Here is an 18,479-nt window from a genome sequence, read left to right on the forward strand (position 1 = left end):
TGGGCAGAAGGAAGAGAAGGGATATCATGGCTGTGGCAAGCCAGGGTCTCCCATTCACCCAGAGGCAGGAGCCTTGATGAAGAGCAGCTCCGAACTCCAGCCCTCTCCACGCACACAGTTAGAACCACCAAGCTGGCCTGAGTAGGAAGAGACCTCAGAACCAGCAAGCTCCCCTGCTTCATGGAGAAGAGAATGCGCAGGTGAGCTCACATTTGACGGTGAATTATTTAACATTCATTATCTCTTTGCATCTTCATGACCCTGAGGAAATGGGCCCCTGCAGAAAGGTATAGAGCTTCCTTGAGTTCACACAGTTCTTATTCTCCCTTTCTTTTCTCTTCTGTCCTATCCTCTTCCCAGCCCCGCTGCAGATGCCTCTTCTCTGCTCACTTAAAAAGTCATTCGGTGGACAAATATTTCCTGGGTGCTGCCTCTGTGCCAGGCACAATGCTAGATGCAGGGGCACGGTGGCACTCTCACAGGGTGCTGGGTGAAGGGCACCTGCCTGGCCTGCCATAGAGAGGGCTCCGTACCTGCTGGCAAAGGGCTCAGCTGACTCCAGAGCTTGCTCTCCAGACACCCCCAAGCCCCCCATGCCCCAATTCCTCCTTTGTGAGTGCTTGTCATAGCTGCATCTTTCACAATCCCCCCATGCCCCTGAGGTCTTAAAGAAGAGTCGCCAACTGATGAAATGCACCGTGCACATGGACAGACCTTTTCTTTTTAAACAGAATATGTAAGGAAGTGTTTCCCACTCAGGAGCTTCTCACAGATTGCCTTGGAAACAGGCTCAAGGTGGGCCTGGCTGGGTGGCGGATGGTGCGGGAGGGATGCCTATCAGCTGCCCACAGGGCTGGGATGGAGGGAAAGCAAGGATAAGGCTTGGTCTGATTCAGGAGCTAGAGCCTGACTCCCCCACTCTCTCCTCCTCACCCCCCTGAGGAGAGCCATGTGGGGTTTTAATCACCCAGCAGGGCCCTGAGAGCAAGTCACTGTGGATTCTATGAAAACGCACAGACAGGTGGCTGGTGCGCCCTGATGAAATGCCGTCGTAAAGTTTTACTCAGGGGCGGGTTCTCCCTTACTCCCTGAACAGAGGCCCGGCCCACCCCACAAACGGACTCACTGGATCTGGGTCCAAATGTCTTTATTTTTCAAAAGGCTCCTCAGATCATTCTGAAGCTCAGAATGGGTTAAAAACCACTTTCAGCTATAGTATTTTTAATTTTTTCTTTCAGTTGGAATAAAGCTTTTTTTTTTTTTTTTTTTTTTTGAGGTGGAGTCTCACTCTGTCGCCAGGCTGGAGTGCAGTGGCATGCTCTCAGCTCACCGCAATCTCCACCTCCTGGGTTCAAGCGACTCTCCTGCCTCGCCTCCAGAGTAGCTGGGATTACAGGTGCGCACCACCACGCCCAGCTAATTTTTGTATTTTTAGTAGAGATGGGGTTTCACTATGTTGACCAGGATGGTCTCCATCTCCTGACCTCGTGATCCGCCCACCTCAGCCTCCCAAAGGCTGGGATTACAGGTGTGAGCTACTGCGCCCAGTCATTAAAATTAATTTTTAAAATGTCATCATTCACTTGATTTACTGGACAATCTTCAGGTAACAATGTTTTTGTTGTTGTTGTTGTTGTTGTTTGAGACAGAGTCTCTCTCTGTCACCCAGGCTGGAGTGCAGTGGCACCATCTCAGCTCACTGCAGCCTCTGCCTCCCAGATGCAAGCGATTTTCCCATCTCAGCCTCTCGAATAGCTGGGATTACAGGTGCCTGCCACCATGCCTGGCTAATTTTTGTAGTTTTGGTAGAGACAGAGACGGGGTTTCACTGTGTTGGCCAGGCTGGTCTCGAACTGCTGACCTGAAGTGATCCACCCGCCTCGGCTTCCCAAAGTGTTGGGATTACAGGCGTGAGCCACTGCACCCGGCCCACAATGTTCATTTTTTGAGAACATGATAAATATCTGTTTCTAAACATACAGATCCCTGTTACTTTGAGATTTTTACTGGTTCTAAAAGGCCTCCCCTCAGATGCTGTGACATCTAGGGACACGGGGAGAGGGGAGAGGGTATGGGACTGAGCAGGAGGATAGATCCTGCTCTCTAAGTCCTGCAGAAAGTCCTGCGTGGCAGCAAACTGCTGTTTCAAAGGACTTGACGACAGACACCCAGGACTCAGCATTAGCCAAGAGGCTCAACAGGAGAGGCTTTTGGATAGGTGAGCTGAGGATAGCTAGGGGAGCAGGATCAGAAGACACTCAGGGCACCAGGCCAGCTGCAGACAGCTTGGGCTAGCTCCACCTTACCTTCCATCTCTGGGGGGTAGGAAGAGTAGGAGGAGGCAAAGGGGAGAGATTGACAAAAACAACTCCAAGGCTAAGTTCCAAGGTCTCGAGGTACAGGGAGTCTCTCAAGGTGAGCAAAGATTCAATCCACTTGGACACTAAAATTGGTTAAAGGATAACACGAATAGGATGGGCATAGTGGCTCACGCCTGTAATTCCAGCCCTTTGGGAGGCCGAGGTGGGCAGATTGGGAGGATCACTTGAGGCCAGGAGTTCGAGACCAACCTGTACAACATGGCAAAACCCCATCTCTACCAAAAGTACAAAAACTTAGCCGGGCGTTTTGGCACATGCCAGTGGTCCCAGATACTCAGAAGGCTGAGGTGGGAGGACTGCTTGAGCCCGGGACGGGGAGGTTGCAGTGAGCCATGATCATGTCACTGCACTCCAGCCTGGACGACAGAGTGAGATCTTGTCTCAAAAAGAAAAAAATAAAACAAAACAAAACACTAATAATTATTAGTTGCCAGTTGCCTACTATGTACCAGGCACTGTGCTGGACTTTTCTACAAGCATCTCTTTTAAATGCCCTAGAAGGAAGTGTCCTCATTTTACCAGAGAGAAAACAGGGTTGGTGGGGTTGGTGGATTTAATAATGGTCACACAGCTGATGAGGAGTGGGGCCAGACCTAGAGCAGGGCCTGCGCTCTCCTTAGCATATCACCTCCTAGAAGGGGGAATGAGGTCTACCTCATCAGGGTACAGAGGGAGAGCCAGCCTGGCTTACTAAAGGGACCCCTTGGTGGTGATCCCCAAAGTGGTGGCCAAAGGCATCTCCACATCTTTCTGCCATGGGCTGGGAATGATTTGAGCCTGTAGATGGGATGGGAGTGGGGACTATGCCTGCCCGAAGCCACCCATGGGGCCATCAAGAATGCAGAGGTGAATGGAACTTTGAGGGGCAGATGCCATCCCTCCCTTCTGAGGCCCAGAGAGAAACTTGCTTGCATCTCCTATTACTACTTGCTTGAAGCTCCCACAACAGTGACATGCTTGAAGCTACCTGTAGCTTGCTTCAAGTTACAGCTGAAACCCTGTACTCCTAGGGCTACAACTTGCTGGACTTGTTAAATGAAAAGGCTGTGCTCCACAGAGGCATCTGCAGGTCAGAAACTGAATAAACTACAGAGGAATGACCTGGACCAAGAGCCAAAGGCATTTAATTATTGAAAGACTGTGGGGAGTGCACACCTGTGAGTATAACCTTGTCTCATGGAAACTTGCCTGCCTTGGGGTTAAAGCAATGAAAGTGAGAGTTAAGTCTCCAGAATCTTGCTGATGTGTCTGGGAGAAAGTGGGAGGTTAGGGCACCCCTATAGTTCTGGTGCTCAATCACCAGCATGTAGAAACACTCGGGCACTGTCTGCCCAGCTGGGCAAGCAAGGAGGGCCCAGCTTTCAAGCAGGTACTGAGGCCTTCCCCAGCCAAGGCTTCGGTCCAAGTGAGGTGCTATCTGTCTGACCCTGTGCAGCCTGGAGTGCAGCCAGATGCCTGATAACCAGAGAATGTTCTATTTCAGCCACTGGGTCTCAACTCCTGCTGGGCACAGGAAGTGCTATAAAAAGCACTTCAGGACCAGCAAGGAAATCTGTTTGCTTACCCCTCCTTTCAGAGGGTCCATTTTCCCTACTGGATTTGGAAAGAATCCAGAAAAGCTGGAAGGCAGCTGGAATGAGGCCTCTTCGGGTCCCTCCCCTGATTCCTGAGAACTTCAATTGATACTGAAGGCTCCCCAGTTCCTGGAGACTTTCCATTCACTCGCTCTGAGATTCAAGAGGAAGGTCACAGACACAGCAATCCTCCCGCCCGGTCTTGTTATTAAAACTTCATTGGGATTCTCCTGGTTCCTCTGTGGGGCTGGCTGGCCTGATGCACCCTTTCAAAAGGGCTGCCCAGCCCCCACCCCGAACCCACCAAATCCAGGGCTATCCTATGCAGATGCCAAGTCCGCTCAGATCTCAACAAAAAAGGAGCTGGGATGAGCACAGGCTACAGGGCCCCGAGAGTGGACGGGAGCAGGGAGGGGGTGCTGTGGGAAGACCATGACGGGGTTCACTGGCTGCTTTGTGCTGGGCGTCCGTGCTAGCCTCACAGCCAGTCACTTGCATACTGATTTGTTGAAGCCAGTTCCTGAGTAAACTGATGGTTGGTGTAGGATAAAGGGATAAAGGGAGGAAAATTAGGGAAACAACTGAAATCACTGGGAAAGAGAATCTCACTGGGTTTGGGGCTTTCAAGGTTTGATTTAAGCCATATTTCTCTTTAAGGACATCCCTGCCCCTCAGCCCCTGCCCTGCCACCTCTCCTGCTTCTTGCTAGACATCTGTCTTGACCCAGAGCGCACAGGGTTGTCACAGAACCACAGCCTGCACCTCCTCCACCTCTGCAGGAAGCTGTGATAATGAGGAGGCGAGGTCCATCTGGCTGCCCCTCACACGGGCTGTGTCCTTGTCCACAGGCCAGACCCTGAGATCCCTGATGACAGCTGTACCGTGTCTGCTTTTCCGAATCCCTCTTCTCCAGGGGAGTCCCCAGACCCTCCAGCTATACTCAGTACTCTTGTCTACCCCCACCACCATTCCCTGACTTGCCCATAGCCCTCCCAACTCCTGCCACCAAAGAATGGAACCCACTTGCCAAACAATGGCCAGAATGGCCAGACCCCTTAGGTTGGCAGGTATGTTTCACCACTGTGGCCCAAGCCAGCCACTCTCCCCTCTCTCCCCAGCCCACTCCTCTTGCCTCCATGGCCATCACCATCAGCTGCTTTCCACTGGCCAAAGGATGATGCTCTTCACACTCTAGCAGACACATCTTGCCAATATGCACGTGGCAGGCCCACTGATGGGACCAGCCCACCACCGCTTTCTCTGTCTGGGAAACTCCCACTGGTGCTCTGAGCCTCAGCTCCAACAGCTCCCTCTGCAGTGCTGGGCCCTTCTTCCTTGGGCTCCTGCAGTGCCACACCTGGCTTTCCCACAGCACTCCTCATCCTCTAGGGGGCTGACTCCTCTGCATGTTATTTCCTACACCACACTCTGAGCCCCTGATCTGTGGCCTCATCTGTCCATCCTGAGTGAGCACGGGATTTGGTACATAAACACTTAGTGAGTACGAGTGGATGTCAGCAGTCACTGGCAAGTTTTGAAATGTATAGCTTTGGGACACATGTCCAGAGGGAAATACTCACACACTCAGTAGCACCCCTGCTTGCCAAAGCCCAACTGTCAATGCTTTGGAGACAGTTCAGCCTGAGAGAAGGGATGGAAAGTTTACCTTCTTGGGCCAGGGTTAAGAAAACCAGACTGGTCCCAGCTGTAAGTGCACCCCTTCTGTCTTGGGGATCAGAAGAATTGACAGACCCCTCTCCTTCATTGAAAGGGGAAAGCCCCTTAACTCCCCGTGCCAGGGCCGGCTCCCTGGCGTATGCCTGTGCAGTCACAAAGGCCCCCCACTCAGAAGGGCCCATGCTTACTCTAATGCTCTGTGGTTGCTGTGCTGGAATTCTTACTGATTTTTGAACATGGACCCCATTTTTCATTTTACACTGGGACCTACAAATGATGGAGCCAGTTCTGCCCCTGGTGGCCTCCAAGGCCCTCAAGAGAGCTGCCTCTCCTGGCCTGCATGGGCTGGTGTGGCTCTTGTGAACAGAATCATGTTTGGCTCTGAAGAGCAGAGTGGCCACTGCCCTGTGCCAGCCTGTCTTCATCCACAGAAAACAAAAACCCCACAGCCCTTGCAGTGGAGTCAGGGGCCATGTGACCACGGCCCTTGGACAGCAAGACAACAACACTGGGACAGTGAGTAGAAACAAAGGGCCAGCTCGGGTCGGTCGCCTAGGGCCCCTGCTGTTCCCACAGGGCTGCAGCCCATCCAATCCCACAGGAAGAGCTGTCAAAGGTGCCGGCCTGAGCAGAAGTTCCCCTCTTCTTTAGTGTCACTTTGAATGCTCTAAAAACCACTTCAATACCTCTGAGATTTTCAGAGCATTTGAAAAATCATGTAAAATCTTTTTCAAGTTCTGGACAATTTCCCCATTTTTCTGAGGTATCCCAGCAAAAATCAAAATCTGTACACTAGAGTGTCCATCCATAAGTGGCCATGACACCACTGTATGCTTCCTAGAAGCTGTTACTCCCAAAGTGTGTGGGAAACGCATGCACTGTGGCCTTGGAAGCAGTCCCCAGCTTGGCTCCCAATGCTTGAGGCTTCTGGCATGCTTCTCAGGCCCCACTTTGAGTCTTAGTTTTTCATACATAAAATGGGGAAGGAACAGCTCCCTTATAAGGCTGCTGTAAGAGTCAGAGAGCAGCAGTAATGCCCCCACCACAGTAAGGGGCACGTTGGACAGGGCACATTGGATGTCCCCATTCCATGCAAACAAATACAATTTACTCTGTAATGGGGAGGCAGTGATGAGCGAGATGACCTGGTGTGGAGGGGGAACGGCCTTGGTTTGGCTTGTGAGTTCACTGCCTCTTAGATGGGTGAGCTGGGGCGAGTCACGCTCATCCTCAAATCCCAGGCTGCCTGTCAGCAGTGCGCGAGCGCTGGGCTCCCCACATGGTGCAGGGGGGCTCAGTCAGCAGCACTCTCCCATGGACGCTCCTGTTCCTCAGGATTGTACTTTGTGCTGGTAGAGTCCTTTGAAATAGGTTTGGTAGAATAGAATCGTGGGCACCAAGAAGCCGGATAAAGGTGGTGAGGGAGCTGGCTTCAGAACAGAAAGCCCTGGCTTTGAATTTTCATGTCGACACTTCAGGCTATGTACCTGTATGCTTTGTGCCTCAGTCTTCCCCATCTGTCAGCATGAAAAACAATGTCTTCCTCACAGGCAATTAGTGACCACAGACTGCTCATTGTCTAGATTGTTTCTGGTCCTTCCCAAGACTAACTGTATTCCTGCTTTCCATGAGGAACCCCAATATATTTAGTATGACTTTCTCCTTTTCACTTTAGGCAGCATAAATTGGCTTCAGTTTTTTTGTATCTGAAAAGAGTTCTGACTTTACAATCTTACTATCGACAAACATTAGTTCCTTTGACCTTTCTAGCTTCTAAACAATTCATCATGATAGTTGCTTGTGACTTTTCTTTTTCAAAAAAGAACTGGGCTGGGCACAGTGGCTCATGCCTGTAGTTCCAGTACTTTGGGAGGTCGAGGCAGGAGGATCACTTGAGGCCAGGAGTTCAAAACCATTCTGGGCAACATAGTGAGACTATGTTTCTTAAAAAAACAAAAAACAAAAAAAAAAACCCACAAAGAAATTAGCTGGGCATGGTGGTCCAGGTCTATGGTCCCAGCCACTTGGGAGGCTGAGGTGGGAGGATTGCCTGAGCCTTGGAGTTGGAGGCTACAGTGCACTATGATCAAGCCACTGTACTGCAGCCTGGGAACCAGAGCAAGACCCTGTCTCTAAAAAAAAAAAAAACTGAATATAGGACTCCAGGTGTGAGGTTTCAAAATATCTCTATTAAACACAGCTTCAACTGGCATTACTTTTTATTCATTTATCTTTTTTGTTTGTTGTTTGTTTTGAGAAGGAGTCTCGCTCTGTCACCCAGGCTAGAGTGCAGTGGTGCGATCTCGGCTCACTGCAACCTCTGCCTCCCAGGTTCAAGTGATTCTCCTACCTCAGCCTCCTGAGTAGCTGGGAGTACAGGTGCACATCACCACGCCCTGCTAATTTTTGTATTTTTAGTAGAGACGGGGTTTCACCATGTTGGCCAGGCTGGTCTTGAACTCCTGACCTCAGGTGATCCACCCGTCTCAGCCTCCCAAAGTGCTGGGATTACAGGCGTGAGCCACCATGCCCACCTTTCTTTCTCTTTCTTCCTTCCTTTCTTTCTTCCTTCCTTCCTTTCTTTCTTTCTCTTTCTTTCATTCTTTCCTTCTTTCTTTTCTTTTTCTTTCTCTCTTCCTTTCTTTCTCTCTCTCTCCTTCCTTTCCTTCCTTTCTCCCTTTCTCTCTCTCTCTCCTTCCTTTCCTTCCTTTCTCCCTTTCCCTCTCTCTCTTTTTTTTTTTGACAGGGTCTCACTCTGTCACCCAGGCTAGAATGCAGTGTCCCAATCATGGCTCACTGCAGCCTCAACTTCCCGCGCTCCAGCGATCCTCCCACCTCAGCTTCTCAACTAGGTGGGACCACAGGTGCTCCCCACCATGCCCAGCTGATTTTTGTATTTTTGGGGGAGACTGGGTTTTGCCATGTTGCCCAGGCTGGTCTCAAACTCCTGAGCTCAAGCAGTTAACAAGCCTCAGCCTCCCAAAATACTGGGATTATAGGTGTGAGCCACTGTGCCCAGTCATTACTTTTTTCTAAGAGACGGGATCTCACTCTGTTATCTACGCTAGAATACAGTGGTGTGATCATAGCTCACTGCTCCCTTGAACTCCTAGGCTTAAGCCATCCTCCCGCATCAGCCTCCTGAGTAGCTGGGACCACAGGTGTGCGCTACCATGCCCAGCTAATTTTTTATTTTCTGTAGAGATGGGGGTCTCATTTTATTGTCCAGGCTGGTTTTAAACTCCTGGCTTCAAGTGATCCTCCCACCTTGACCTCCGAAAGTATTGAGATTACAGGCATGAGCCACTGCGCCTGGCGGACTTTTTTTTTTTTAATCACTGTTTATTTGTATTGAGCCTTTGAGCCATTATAATCTGCCAGATGTTTTTCTTTTATTATCAAACCAAGTTTCCTATATCCTAGTAATATTCTGAACTAAAATATAAGACATTCATCTTCATGATTTCAATCCGTCTCAATTTTGAAAAATATTTTTAAATCTTGGCTTTCCTGCTTTATAACATAAGCTGTTTTCTCCAGCTCTGTGGCCTTCCCACATTTGATAAGATCTCCTATGAGTTCAACCCAAGCCAATGATAAACACAACAGACAAGAGACATTGGAACCCCGGTCAAGTCCTCCCCCTGGCTGCATTATCAACACACTCAGAGAGCATGTTCACCCAGCTACAAATCCGCATGGCTGGGCTGTTGTCAACCCATATTATTAAATATTTGCCTTATTTATAAGGATGTCATTAGAAATCATTGAGAGCCTTCCTGAAACCTGGTGTATGCTAGATTAGACAGTCCATCCCTCTCCCATCTCTTTTCTATCATACCTGTTTCTCCAAGTAAAGGGTTCCTTGTTTGGGTATATTTCCCATATTATCCTTCAGCTTTTCTGACATGCTACACCAAACATTCCACCCACAGATCTATAGAATTCACTTACATGTTGTTAGGGTTTTTTGGCTATTTCTGCCTCATTCCTTTTTTTGTTTTTTTTTTGTTTTTGTTTTTTTTTTTTTTTTTTTTTTGAGACAGAGTCTCACTCTGTCGCCCAGGCTGGAGTGCAGTGGTGCAAACTTGACTCACTGCAAGCTCCGCCTCCCGGGTTCTTGCCATTCTCCTGCCTCAGCCTCCCGAGTAGCTGAGACTACAGGTGCCCGCCATCACGCCCAGCTAATTGTTTTTGTATTTTTTAGTAGAGACAGGGTTGCACCGTGTTAGCCAGGATGGTCTCGATCTCCTGACCTCATGATCCACCCGCCTAGGGCTCCCAAAGTGCTGGGATTACAGGCATGAGCCACTGTGCCCGGCCTCATTCCATTTTTTATAACTATCTCTTTAAACCCTGTCCTGTCACTATAAAGCATTAGTGGTTTTTTTTTTAATCATCTGGCTTGAGTAATCATTATAATGGATGAAAACAACACAAATACATTGCAACTTCCTACAATTATTAAAAATAAACAGTAAAATGTTATTGGAAGTACCTCTTTAATGAGATAAGGCTTTCCCCCAGATGTAAAATAATATTAATTATTGCTAAACAAGACAGGGATCAATTATCCACATCAATTATACTTCTATTTTTCATTTGTAGAGATTTAAGCAAAAAAAAAGTTCACATAAATAGATGGGAACAAGAGTTTTGTAACAGCAATGTCACCTTGTTCTATGAATGTCTTCTGAGTTAAAAGCCATAAATAATCATTTGTGGGCAGGCGTGGTGGCTCACACCTGTAATGCTAGCACTTTGGGAGGCTGCAGTGGAAGGATCCCTTGAGCCCAGAAGTTCGAGACCAGCCTGAGCAACATGGTGAAACTCTGTCTCTGCTAAAAATACATAAATTAGCCAGGTGTGGTGGTGCATGCCTATAATCCCAACTACTTGGGAGGCTGAGGTATGAGAATCGTTCAAATCTGGGAGGCGGAGGTTGCAGTGAGCTGAGATCATGCCACGGCACTCCAGCCTGGGTGACAGAGCAAGACTCTGTCTCCAAATAAATAAATAAATTATCATTTGTAATGACTTACCATCCAACAGCTTGATTAGGCCTTCTTTCAATCTTGTTAAAAGCAAAAGAAACTTGGAAACAACATGTCTTAGAAAAGGCCTTGGTAGCCAGTCATGAGAGGCTTTCATTTTCTCAACTTCCATATGATATTTTGAACTGTCCCTTTATTTGGGGGAGCGAGGCACTGCAGAAAGATTTGGGAAGGGTAAGAGGTATGTCTGTGTGTTGTGAAGTGGGTGAGGGACAAGTGTGAAGGCGGGGATGGGAGAGGATCTACAGTGGAATGTGGAGAAGCCCCAGGAGACCATTGCTACCAGCCACGAGACTACGAGACTGTCCCTGCCTCCGCAAGCTCTTTCCCTGAAGCTAGGGGATGAGTCAGCTTATATCCGCCTTGGCCGTCATGAGTGCTATGAATGCCAAGAGGATATAGCCATCTATTTGTAAGGTCTCTATAATTTTTTTGTTTCTAACTAGATTCTTTTAAGTGTAGAAGAGAATTATCCCTCACTGGCTTTCTGTTTTCTGAGTACTGGACCTGTCAACAAAGCAAGTCAGGAAAGGAGCTCATGATCTGCTTCCAGCAGCAGTACCTCCAGAAGATGTGTGGCTAGCTCTCCATCACCACTCGCGGCCTCTGTGCCTGCGTCTGTATCTGTGTTCTTGGTGCCCACATATCCTCCTCCCTGCTCCCTCACGCAAGTCCTTGGTTTAGCGCACAGGCACACATCTTCACACATCATTTGAATAAACTTAATCTGGACAAGGCATCTGTGTCCTCCACTGCTGTAGAGTCATCCATTCTATTTCACCAAAACAGAATGGGGGGAGTGGCTTTCTTTACATTTCACAGAAAGGAAAAGTGAGGGTCAGATTATCCAAGGAACAGAGCTATTTGCAGAAGACTAGGAATGAAAGCCAGGTCTCCTGGATTCCCACCTGTACTCTTTCTCCTGATTACAACTGTGTCAAGCTAAGAGGATAATGGTTTAAAACACCAAAGTCACAATGCCAACTTGAGAAAGCCTTAGGTGGCAATGCGCTGAGGGCTGCCTATTGACTGGGCTCTTTAACAAGTTCACCTGAGACTGAACACATCATGCAAAACAGGCTTAGGAGACTCCTCTGGGATGCTGAATTGGAAAAGAGAATATAAATTCTGAAAGGACTCTAATAAAGTCACAAAAGTTATTAGAACCCAAAGACTGATGACCAATGCTAACAAGAGTTCATAAAAACTTGGGGTGAGACTTACCGTGTCCCCAATCTTCAGGCCCTCACACTTCCTCTGACCAGGATAGGATACCCCATCTTGGCAGGTAGCAGTAAAGAAGAGATTAAGATCCTCAGGCTGATCCCAGACCGACAGCTCCACTTTAGACCGGATACTCTGAACAGAGAGAGAAAATGAAGCCCAACCATTTAATAAAGGCTGTGGCTGAGGTGCTCCCACACTGGTTTTCTGAGGCCCACGTGGCTTCCTCTAATTCAGGAATCCCAAGCCAAAGGAAGAGCCAGTGAGCTTGGTTCCCTGGCCCTCCCTCATCCTTTCCCTTCTCTCTGCACTCACACAACATCTTGCTAGACCCAGCCTGAGGTCTCCCTCTGTGAGTGTGGAGAAGTTGATAGTGGTTGACCTGCCATATGATATTATCTGCTTCAAATGGGTTATGCCCCAACCCCTGCTTGCTTCTCCAGAGCCACCTCTCATCCCCATCCTCGGCTTCAGACATGCAGTTCCTCATCCAGGCTTTGAGCCTTTCCATGCACCCAGGGTAACGATCCTTTGCACAATGGCTCCTCTCCCTCCTCCTCCTGGTTGGCTCCTTATCATCCTTCAAAATCAGCTCAGCAGGCACTTTCTCCAGGAATCCACCCTATCATTCACATCCATACCTATCCCCATCAGATGAGGTTCATATGCCTGAGTTTGAAACTACATAATGAGAGAATCCAATCTTCTGTGCGGATTATATTCTTAAGACAGTGAATCAAACAAAAATCAAGTCAAAATTGCCTATCAGAATAGAAAAAATAAAGATTAAGAACATCAAGTGTTGGAAAGGATGTAGAGCAACTAGGGCTCCCCAATCCTGCTGGTGGGAGTGAAAATTGGTGCAACCCTATAGAAAGCCATTAGGCTATATCTACTAAAGCTTAGGCCAACCTCAGACCTAGGATTCACCCAGAATTATACCCAACAGAAGTGTATGCGTCACCAAAAAGACATGGACAAGAATGTTTACAGCAATACTGCTTGTAATAGCTAGAAACTGGAAATTCCTCAGGTGCCTATCAATAGTAGAATGGATTTTTAAAAATTGTAGTATGTTCATATAGTGGAATAACATACAGTAATGAGAAATAATAAAATATGACTACATGTAATAATATGGATAAATCTGACAAATATAACATTACTAGAAAGAAGGCAGAGACAAAGGCATATATATTGCATAACTCTATTTATATGAAATTCAAAAACAGGCAAAATTAATGATTGCCTTTGAGGGACTGTGATGGAAGAGGGTAGAATAGTGACTTCTAGGCCTTGCTAATGTTCTGTGTGTTTGACCTGGGTGCTGGATACTCAGGTTTATTTAATTTGTGAAAAGTCTGTGAAATTTTCTATATGTCTATTAGTTTAAAAAATTGTCCTTGTGACACATGCCTGTAGCTACTCAGGAGGCTGAGGCAGGAGGATCGCTTGAGCCCAGGAGTTCAAGGCTGCAATGAGCTACGATCATGCCAGTGCACTCCAGCCTGGGCAACAGAGTGAGACTGTCTCTTAAAAAAAATTAATAATAATAATAATAATAATAATAATTTCCTTGAAAATCTCTAAGGAAGATTCCACTTTGGAGACTGAGGCCAAATGAAGTAAGTAGCTTTTATTCAGAGGTCCTATTTTACCAGAAAATTTAAAACAACTGTCTGTTTATACACTCAACACAGAGTATAGCAAGATGTACCCATATGAGAGACAAGGACCCCAACATCCGCAGATGGCCCTGCAGATTCCCTCTCCCTTCTCGGGTACACTCTAGGGAGTGTGGCTGTTGGAGAGAACAGTAGACAGACTTGCCTCTTGCTCTTGTGGGTTTTCTTTCTCTCTCTTTTTTGCTGAGCATATAGTGCTAAAGTTGAATAAGTGAAATATGTAGTTTTCCAGCAAATCAACAGCTTGTTGAAAATACTTTTTGTAAAAAATAGTCTCTCCCTTTGCAACAAATTATCTAAGTGCTTCTACAACTCTAAAAATATGATCCATCTTAAATCCACTTCCCTTTGCAACTTGCCAGCCTTAACTGGCCAAGGGTCACAAAAGCGCCACTCAATACACACAGCACTCTCCTGCTGCCTGTGATTAGCTATTTACAGATCTGTCTTCCCTACCATGTTGTGAAGTCCAAGGGCTGTATCATAGATCTCTCTGGGACTTAGTACAATCTGTTGTTGAATGAACAGACGCATGGATGCTTAGACAGATGAATGATTTAACAGCTATGCTAAGGTCTCAGGCCAAGTAGATGAAAATATTTCTTAAGAGAAATATTAAAAATTAAATTTATAACTGTGAATAAGTATGTGGATGAAATAAAACCGTATTGTAAAAGAGCTGAAGAGTGAAGGCATGTAAAAAATTACTTGGGAACGATCACTTGAAATATGGGGGCCCTGTGGTTCACAAATAAAACTTCGGAAGGAAGCACCAGTGCTCCCCAGCAAGATTTGCCCAAGCCGCCACTCGAAAGCCCCAAGGGAGGATCTGGGAGAGGATCTGGGAAAAAGCAAGAGGGACTTGGACTCCTGTGAGTCAGCAACTAAGAATTAGATGGAAATGGACTCTTATGTTCTACTCAGGCCATAGGCCCCATGTTCTGATGTGAAGTTTGTATTATTCCTGCTACCCAGAGTCTCTGGAATCAGAAACTCTTAAGACATTTCAGGCAGCAGGAACCGTGGAGATGATGCAGCCCAAACCTCTCATGTATGGAAGCTGGAAGTCAGGGCAAGGAAAAGGTGGCCTGGGACCACTCTGCTGCACAGGACCGGGTGCAGGCTTTCTCGAGCCACCCCAGGGCTCTTTCTAATCCCCACGCCTGATATGCCCTTCTTTCTTTGGAAAGTGGCTCTCTGTCCACAGAGAAGGTAAAAAACAAAAATAAAAAAATAAAAAGGAATTTGGCTGTGACTTTGGAAAGAGATTGTCAGGTTGTATCATGGTTGTAAGGGTCTCTGCCCCCAAAACTATGAGTGCTGGAAGGCAGGACTGTGTTTTGCTCACTATTTTATTTCCAAGGTGCAGCATGATCCCTGCCACACATTAGGCTGTTAGTATATATCTGTTGAATAAATGAATGGATGGAGTATAAAATATAGTAGAGGGTCAAAGTGCAGTTCTTACGCATGAAGACTTTTATGTGTGACTCCTAAAATTCCATTAACTCCTACCAGATTCGCCCCTCTAGGTGCACTCCTTAGTTCTCCGGTAGGAAACAAGACGATGTTGGGAATGTCAGAAGTTTAAAGGCTATTAAATACTTGGTCAGGTTAGGTCACATCTGCAATTGCTTTAAGTCGGGCCAGCTGTGGAGTGGGTGGGAGCAGACTTTATGGCAACAACAAAAAGAGAAACATGTGCTCTGCTAGGGAAAAATACACCACAGCTTCTGAAGTCACCCTCCACATGCAGCTCCAGTGCTTTCCAATTCATTCCATTGGCTCCCACACTGAAAAGAGGCCTTTCTGGGTGCAACATAAGGCCAGCCCCCTCTGCACGTGTGGACCGAGGGCTCCACGGCTGAGCTCTGGAAGGGATTCTCTCACCAGCACTTATTACAGAGCAAAGAACCACATTGCCGAACTCCCTTGGGAAGACTTGGTGATTTCTCACAGTGAAGAATTTGGCACAGCAAGAAAAAATGCATAAATCCAAGTTGAAGATTTCACACTCTGAGAGATGTGTACACCAGACTTGATTCTACAAGACATGAAATTAAACATAACCTTTCCATTTTGCTCCCTCCTCAGCCTGGCCAAATACCACAGCCATTGCATCTGTTACATATGTTCCAACCCAAATCTGCTCAGAATGTCCCCACAGATGGTCTGCCAGCATTCTAGGGGAGGTAAAAGCCAACACCCACACTTAGTCATGTGTTGCATGACTCATGAAATCCAACACAAACCACTCGGACAGTGAGGTGACAGAAACACAAGCGGTCTGGAGAGAGCTGTGACTGGACTCTGGCCGGGTGCGGAGCAGGTGAAAGGAGAGCGGAGCTGACGAAAGCCTCTCCTGCTGCCCTGGCACACCCTACATGCACCAGGGACCTGTGCTGGGGCTCAGAGTCGGGAAAAGTCCAAGTGCAAGGAGCTTGAAGCCCAGCCCAGCCCTTCCCATTGGCCAGGACAGCAGCAAGTAAGATGAGTACTTGGAAGGAAAAACCCAAACTGTTTTTCCTACTCTACTCTCACACACCACTCAACACAACACTTCTGACACCAGATGTGAGGATTTTTCCCCCCACACACCATGCAGTTTTCTACTGGACACCAGTTGGTTATCTTCTAATTCGGCACAATTCTGACATTATCTACCTGGATATAGTGTCAGGTCCCACAGGTGAAGGGCTCAGCCCATAAGACTGCCCCCACCGCAGATGCCAATCACAAGTACTAGATTGTCACCTATACTTCCAGCTGATCGGCTATAAATTGAAATTCCCATGACCCCTTTCCTTCTTTCATCAATTTGCTAGAATGGCTCACAGAACTCATGGACACACTTTGTTTACACTTACCCACGTATGAATAAGAGATAAGGGCTGCAGATGAACAGCTAGATGAAGAGAAACAGGCAAGGTGTGTGAGGAGGGTGCAGAACTTCCCTGTCCTCTCTGGTGCCACTCTCCAGGAACCCGTCCCACAGCTTTCCCAAGGCCCTCCAAATCCAGGCCTTCTAGGTTTTCATGGAGGCATCGTTACATGGGCATGACTGGTCACATCTCTGGCTACTGCTGATCCACTCAACCTTCAGCCCCTCTCCATCTCCCCAGAGGTCATGGAGTGGGGCTGAAAGTTCCAACCCTCTAATCACATGGCTGGTTCCCCTGGCAACCAGCCCCCATCCTGAGGCTATCCAGGAGCGCCACCCCAAGAGTCACCTCATTAGAACAAAAGATGTTCCTATTACCTAGGAAACTACAATGGTCTTGGAAACTCTGTGTCAGGAACCAGCGTTAAAGACCAAATATTATAACAAAAGATTCTCCTAGTGTCCTTATCTATAAAGGTTTTAGGGGCTTTATATTAGGAACTAGGGGTAGGGACCTATATATATACCTTATTATACCACAGTATCACAGGTTCTAATCAACATAGAAAACCAACATACCCCTAACATGACTTCAACCAACTGAACTTGCTTCAAAGATCTTGCAGTTTCACATTTCTATATTTAATATATATATTTTAAATTTCACCTGAAGGGAGGGGTGGAAGAAGGGAATTATCAAGGGTCACTTTTTGGAGTAATGGACATGTTTAGTATCTTTATGGTGGTGATGGTTTCACAGGTGTATACCTGTGCCAACACTCATATTATACACTTTAAATCCGTACAGTTTGCCGTATGTTAATTATATGTCAATAAGGCTTTACAATTCTTTTCCACTGGATTTGAATAGTTATTGTTGAGAGTATTCTAATAATCACTTCTTTTTTTAAAAAAAAAAAAAAAAAGAGAGAGACAGAGACTCACTCTGTCACCCAGGCTGGAGCACAGTGATACGATCATGGCTCACTGCAGCCTTGAACTCTGGGCTCAAGCGATCTTCCTGCCCCAGCCTCCCAAGTAGCATGCCCAGCTAATTTTTACAAAATTTTTTGTAGAAGCTAGGTCTCACTATGTTGACCAAGCTGGTTTCAAACTCCTAGCCTCAAGGGATCCTCCCAGCTTGGCCTCCCAAAGCACCGGAATTACAGCTGTGAGCCACCACGCCTGGTCATAATCACTCAGTTTTAAAAGTGCTGAGTTTCAAAGTCCATTCATAAGTCATCAGCTTCATTTCACAACATGTTTGCTTACAGGAACCAGTTTAACTCGCAGAATCAAGCGACAGTGCTAGGTTCCCACAGTTCCTCTGGGAATTCGTTCCAGGTTCCAAAAGCAGCTCTAGCCCAGAACGATTGTTCCCTGTACTCATCCCGGCTCCCCACTCCCCATCAGCAGGGAGGGATCCACACTCCTCTCCTGGCCTCTGCCTACCACACAGGGAATGCCTTCCCTTCTCACTCCTTGACCCTGGGTCCCTGGATTTCCATTAAGAAAATGAATGTAGATATATGAGAAATCCTGCTCAGGGCTAAGTACTTATGAGATCCCATGCAGGGAACAAATAAGAAAGCCTCCTGCTCCCTGGTTTTCAGCGGTTCCAGCAGGAGCACAGACACACAGAACCTGCCAGTCACATAGAAGCTGGCTGAGCAGTGTGCCTTCCCTGCTGCTGCAAGGCTGCCCAACCAGGCCTATGGAACTGTGCGCCATGATGCCTTCTGATATCAAAGCCGCCAGGAGAAGGGGGCCTGGGCCTTCACCAGCCAATGCTCTTGGGGAGCCCCAGAGCTCTGAATTCAGGAGGTGGCTGACGATGAAATGCTGACAAGTGGCCCCTCCGCAAAAGCCTTAAAGAGGGACCTCACCCCGCTCAACAGAGCCCAGATGAGCTGCTCTTCAGCCATTTCTTCCCAAAGGCCCTGACTCAGCAGGAGGCAAGCGGTGGCCTCCCTGCCTGTGAAAGTGGGTCCAGCAGCAGTGCA

General features: G+C 47.4%; 1 protein-coding gene and 1 long non-coding RNA gene across 3 annotated transcripts in view; one reads left to right on the forward strand and one right to left on the reverse strand.

The window, feature by feature from the left end:
* The window catches only part of ITGB5 (integrin subunit beta 5), a 122,878-nt gene that overhangs the window by 32,716 nt on the left and 71,683 nt on the right, over positions 1-18,479 (reverse strand). For both annotated transcript variants that reach the window (XM_030802219.1, XM_030802220.1), the window contains exon 9: positions 11,911-12,045. In XM_030802219.1, coding sequence (XP_030658079.1) covers positions 11,911-12,045 — 135 coding nt within the window. The remainder of the gene's footprint in view (positions 1-11,910; positions 12,046-18,479) is intronic.
* LOC115832183 lies at positions 6-11,487 on the forward strand. The gene is made up of 3 exons (XR_004027624.1): positions 6-200; positions 3,392-3,538; positions 11,133-11,487. It is a non-coding gene; the product is annotated as an uncharacterized LOC115832183 (long non-coding RNA).

The sequence above is a fragment of the Nomascus leucogenys genome, chromosome 21 (genome assembly GCF_006542625.1).
Source record: "Nomascus leucogenys isolate Asia chromosome 21, Asia_NLE_v1, whole genome shotgun sequence".
NCBI classification, from domain to species: domain Eukaryota; kingdom Metazoa; phylum Chordata; class Mammalia; order Primates; family Hylobatidae; genus Nomascus; species Nomascus leucogenys.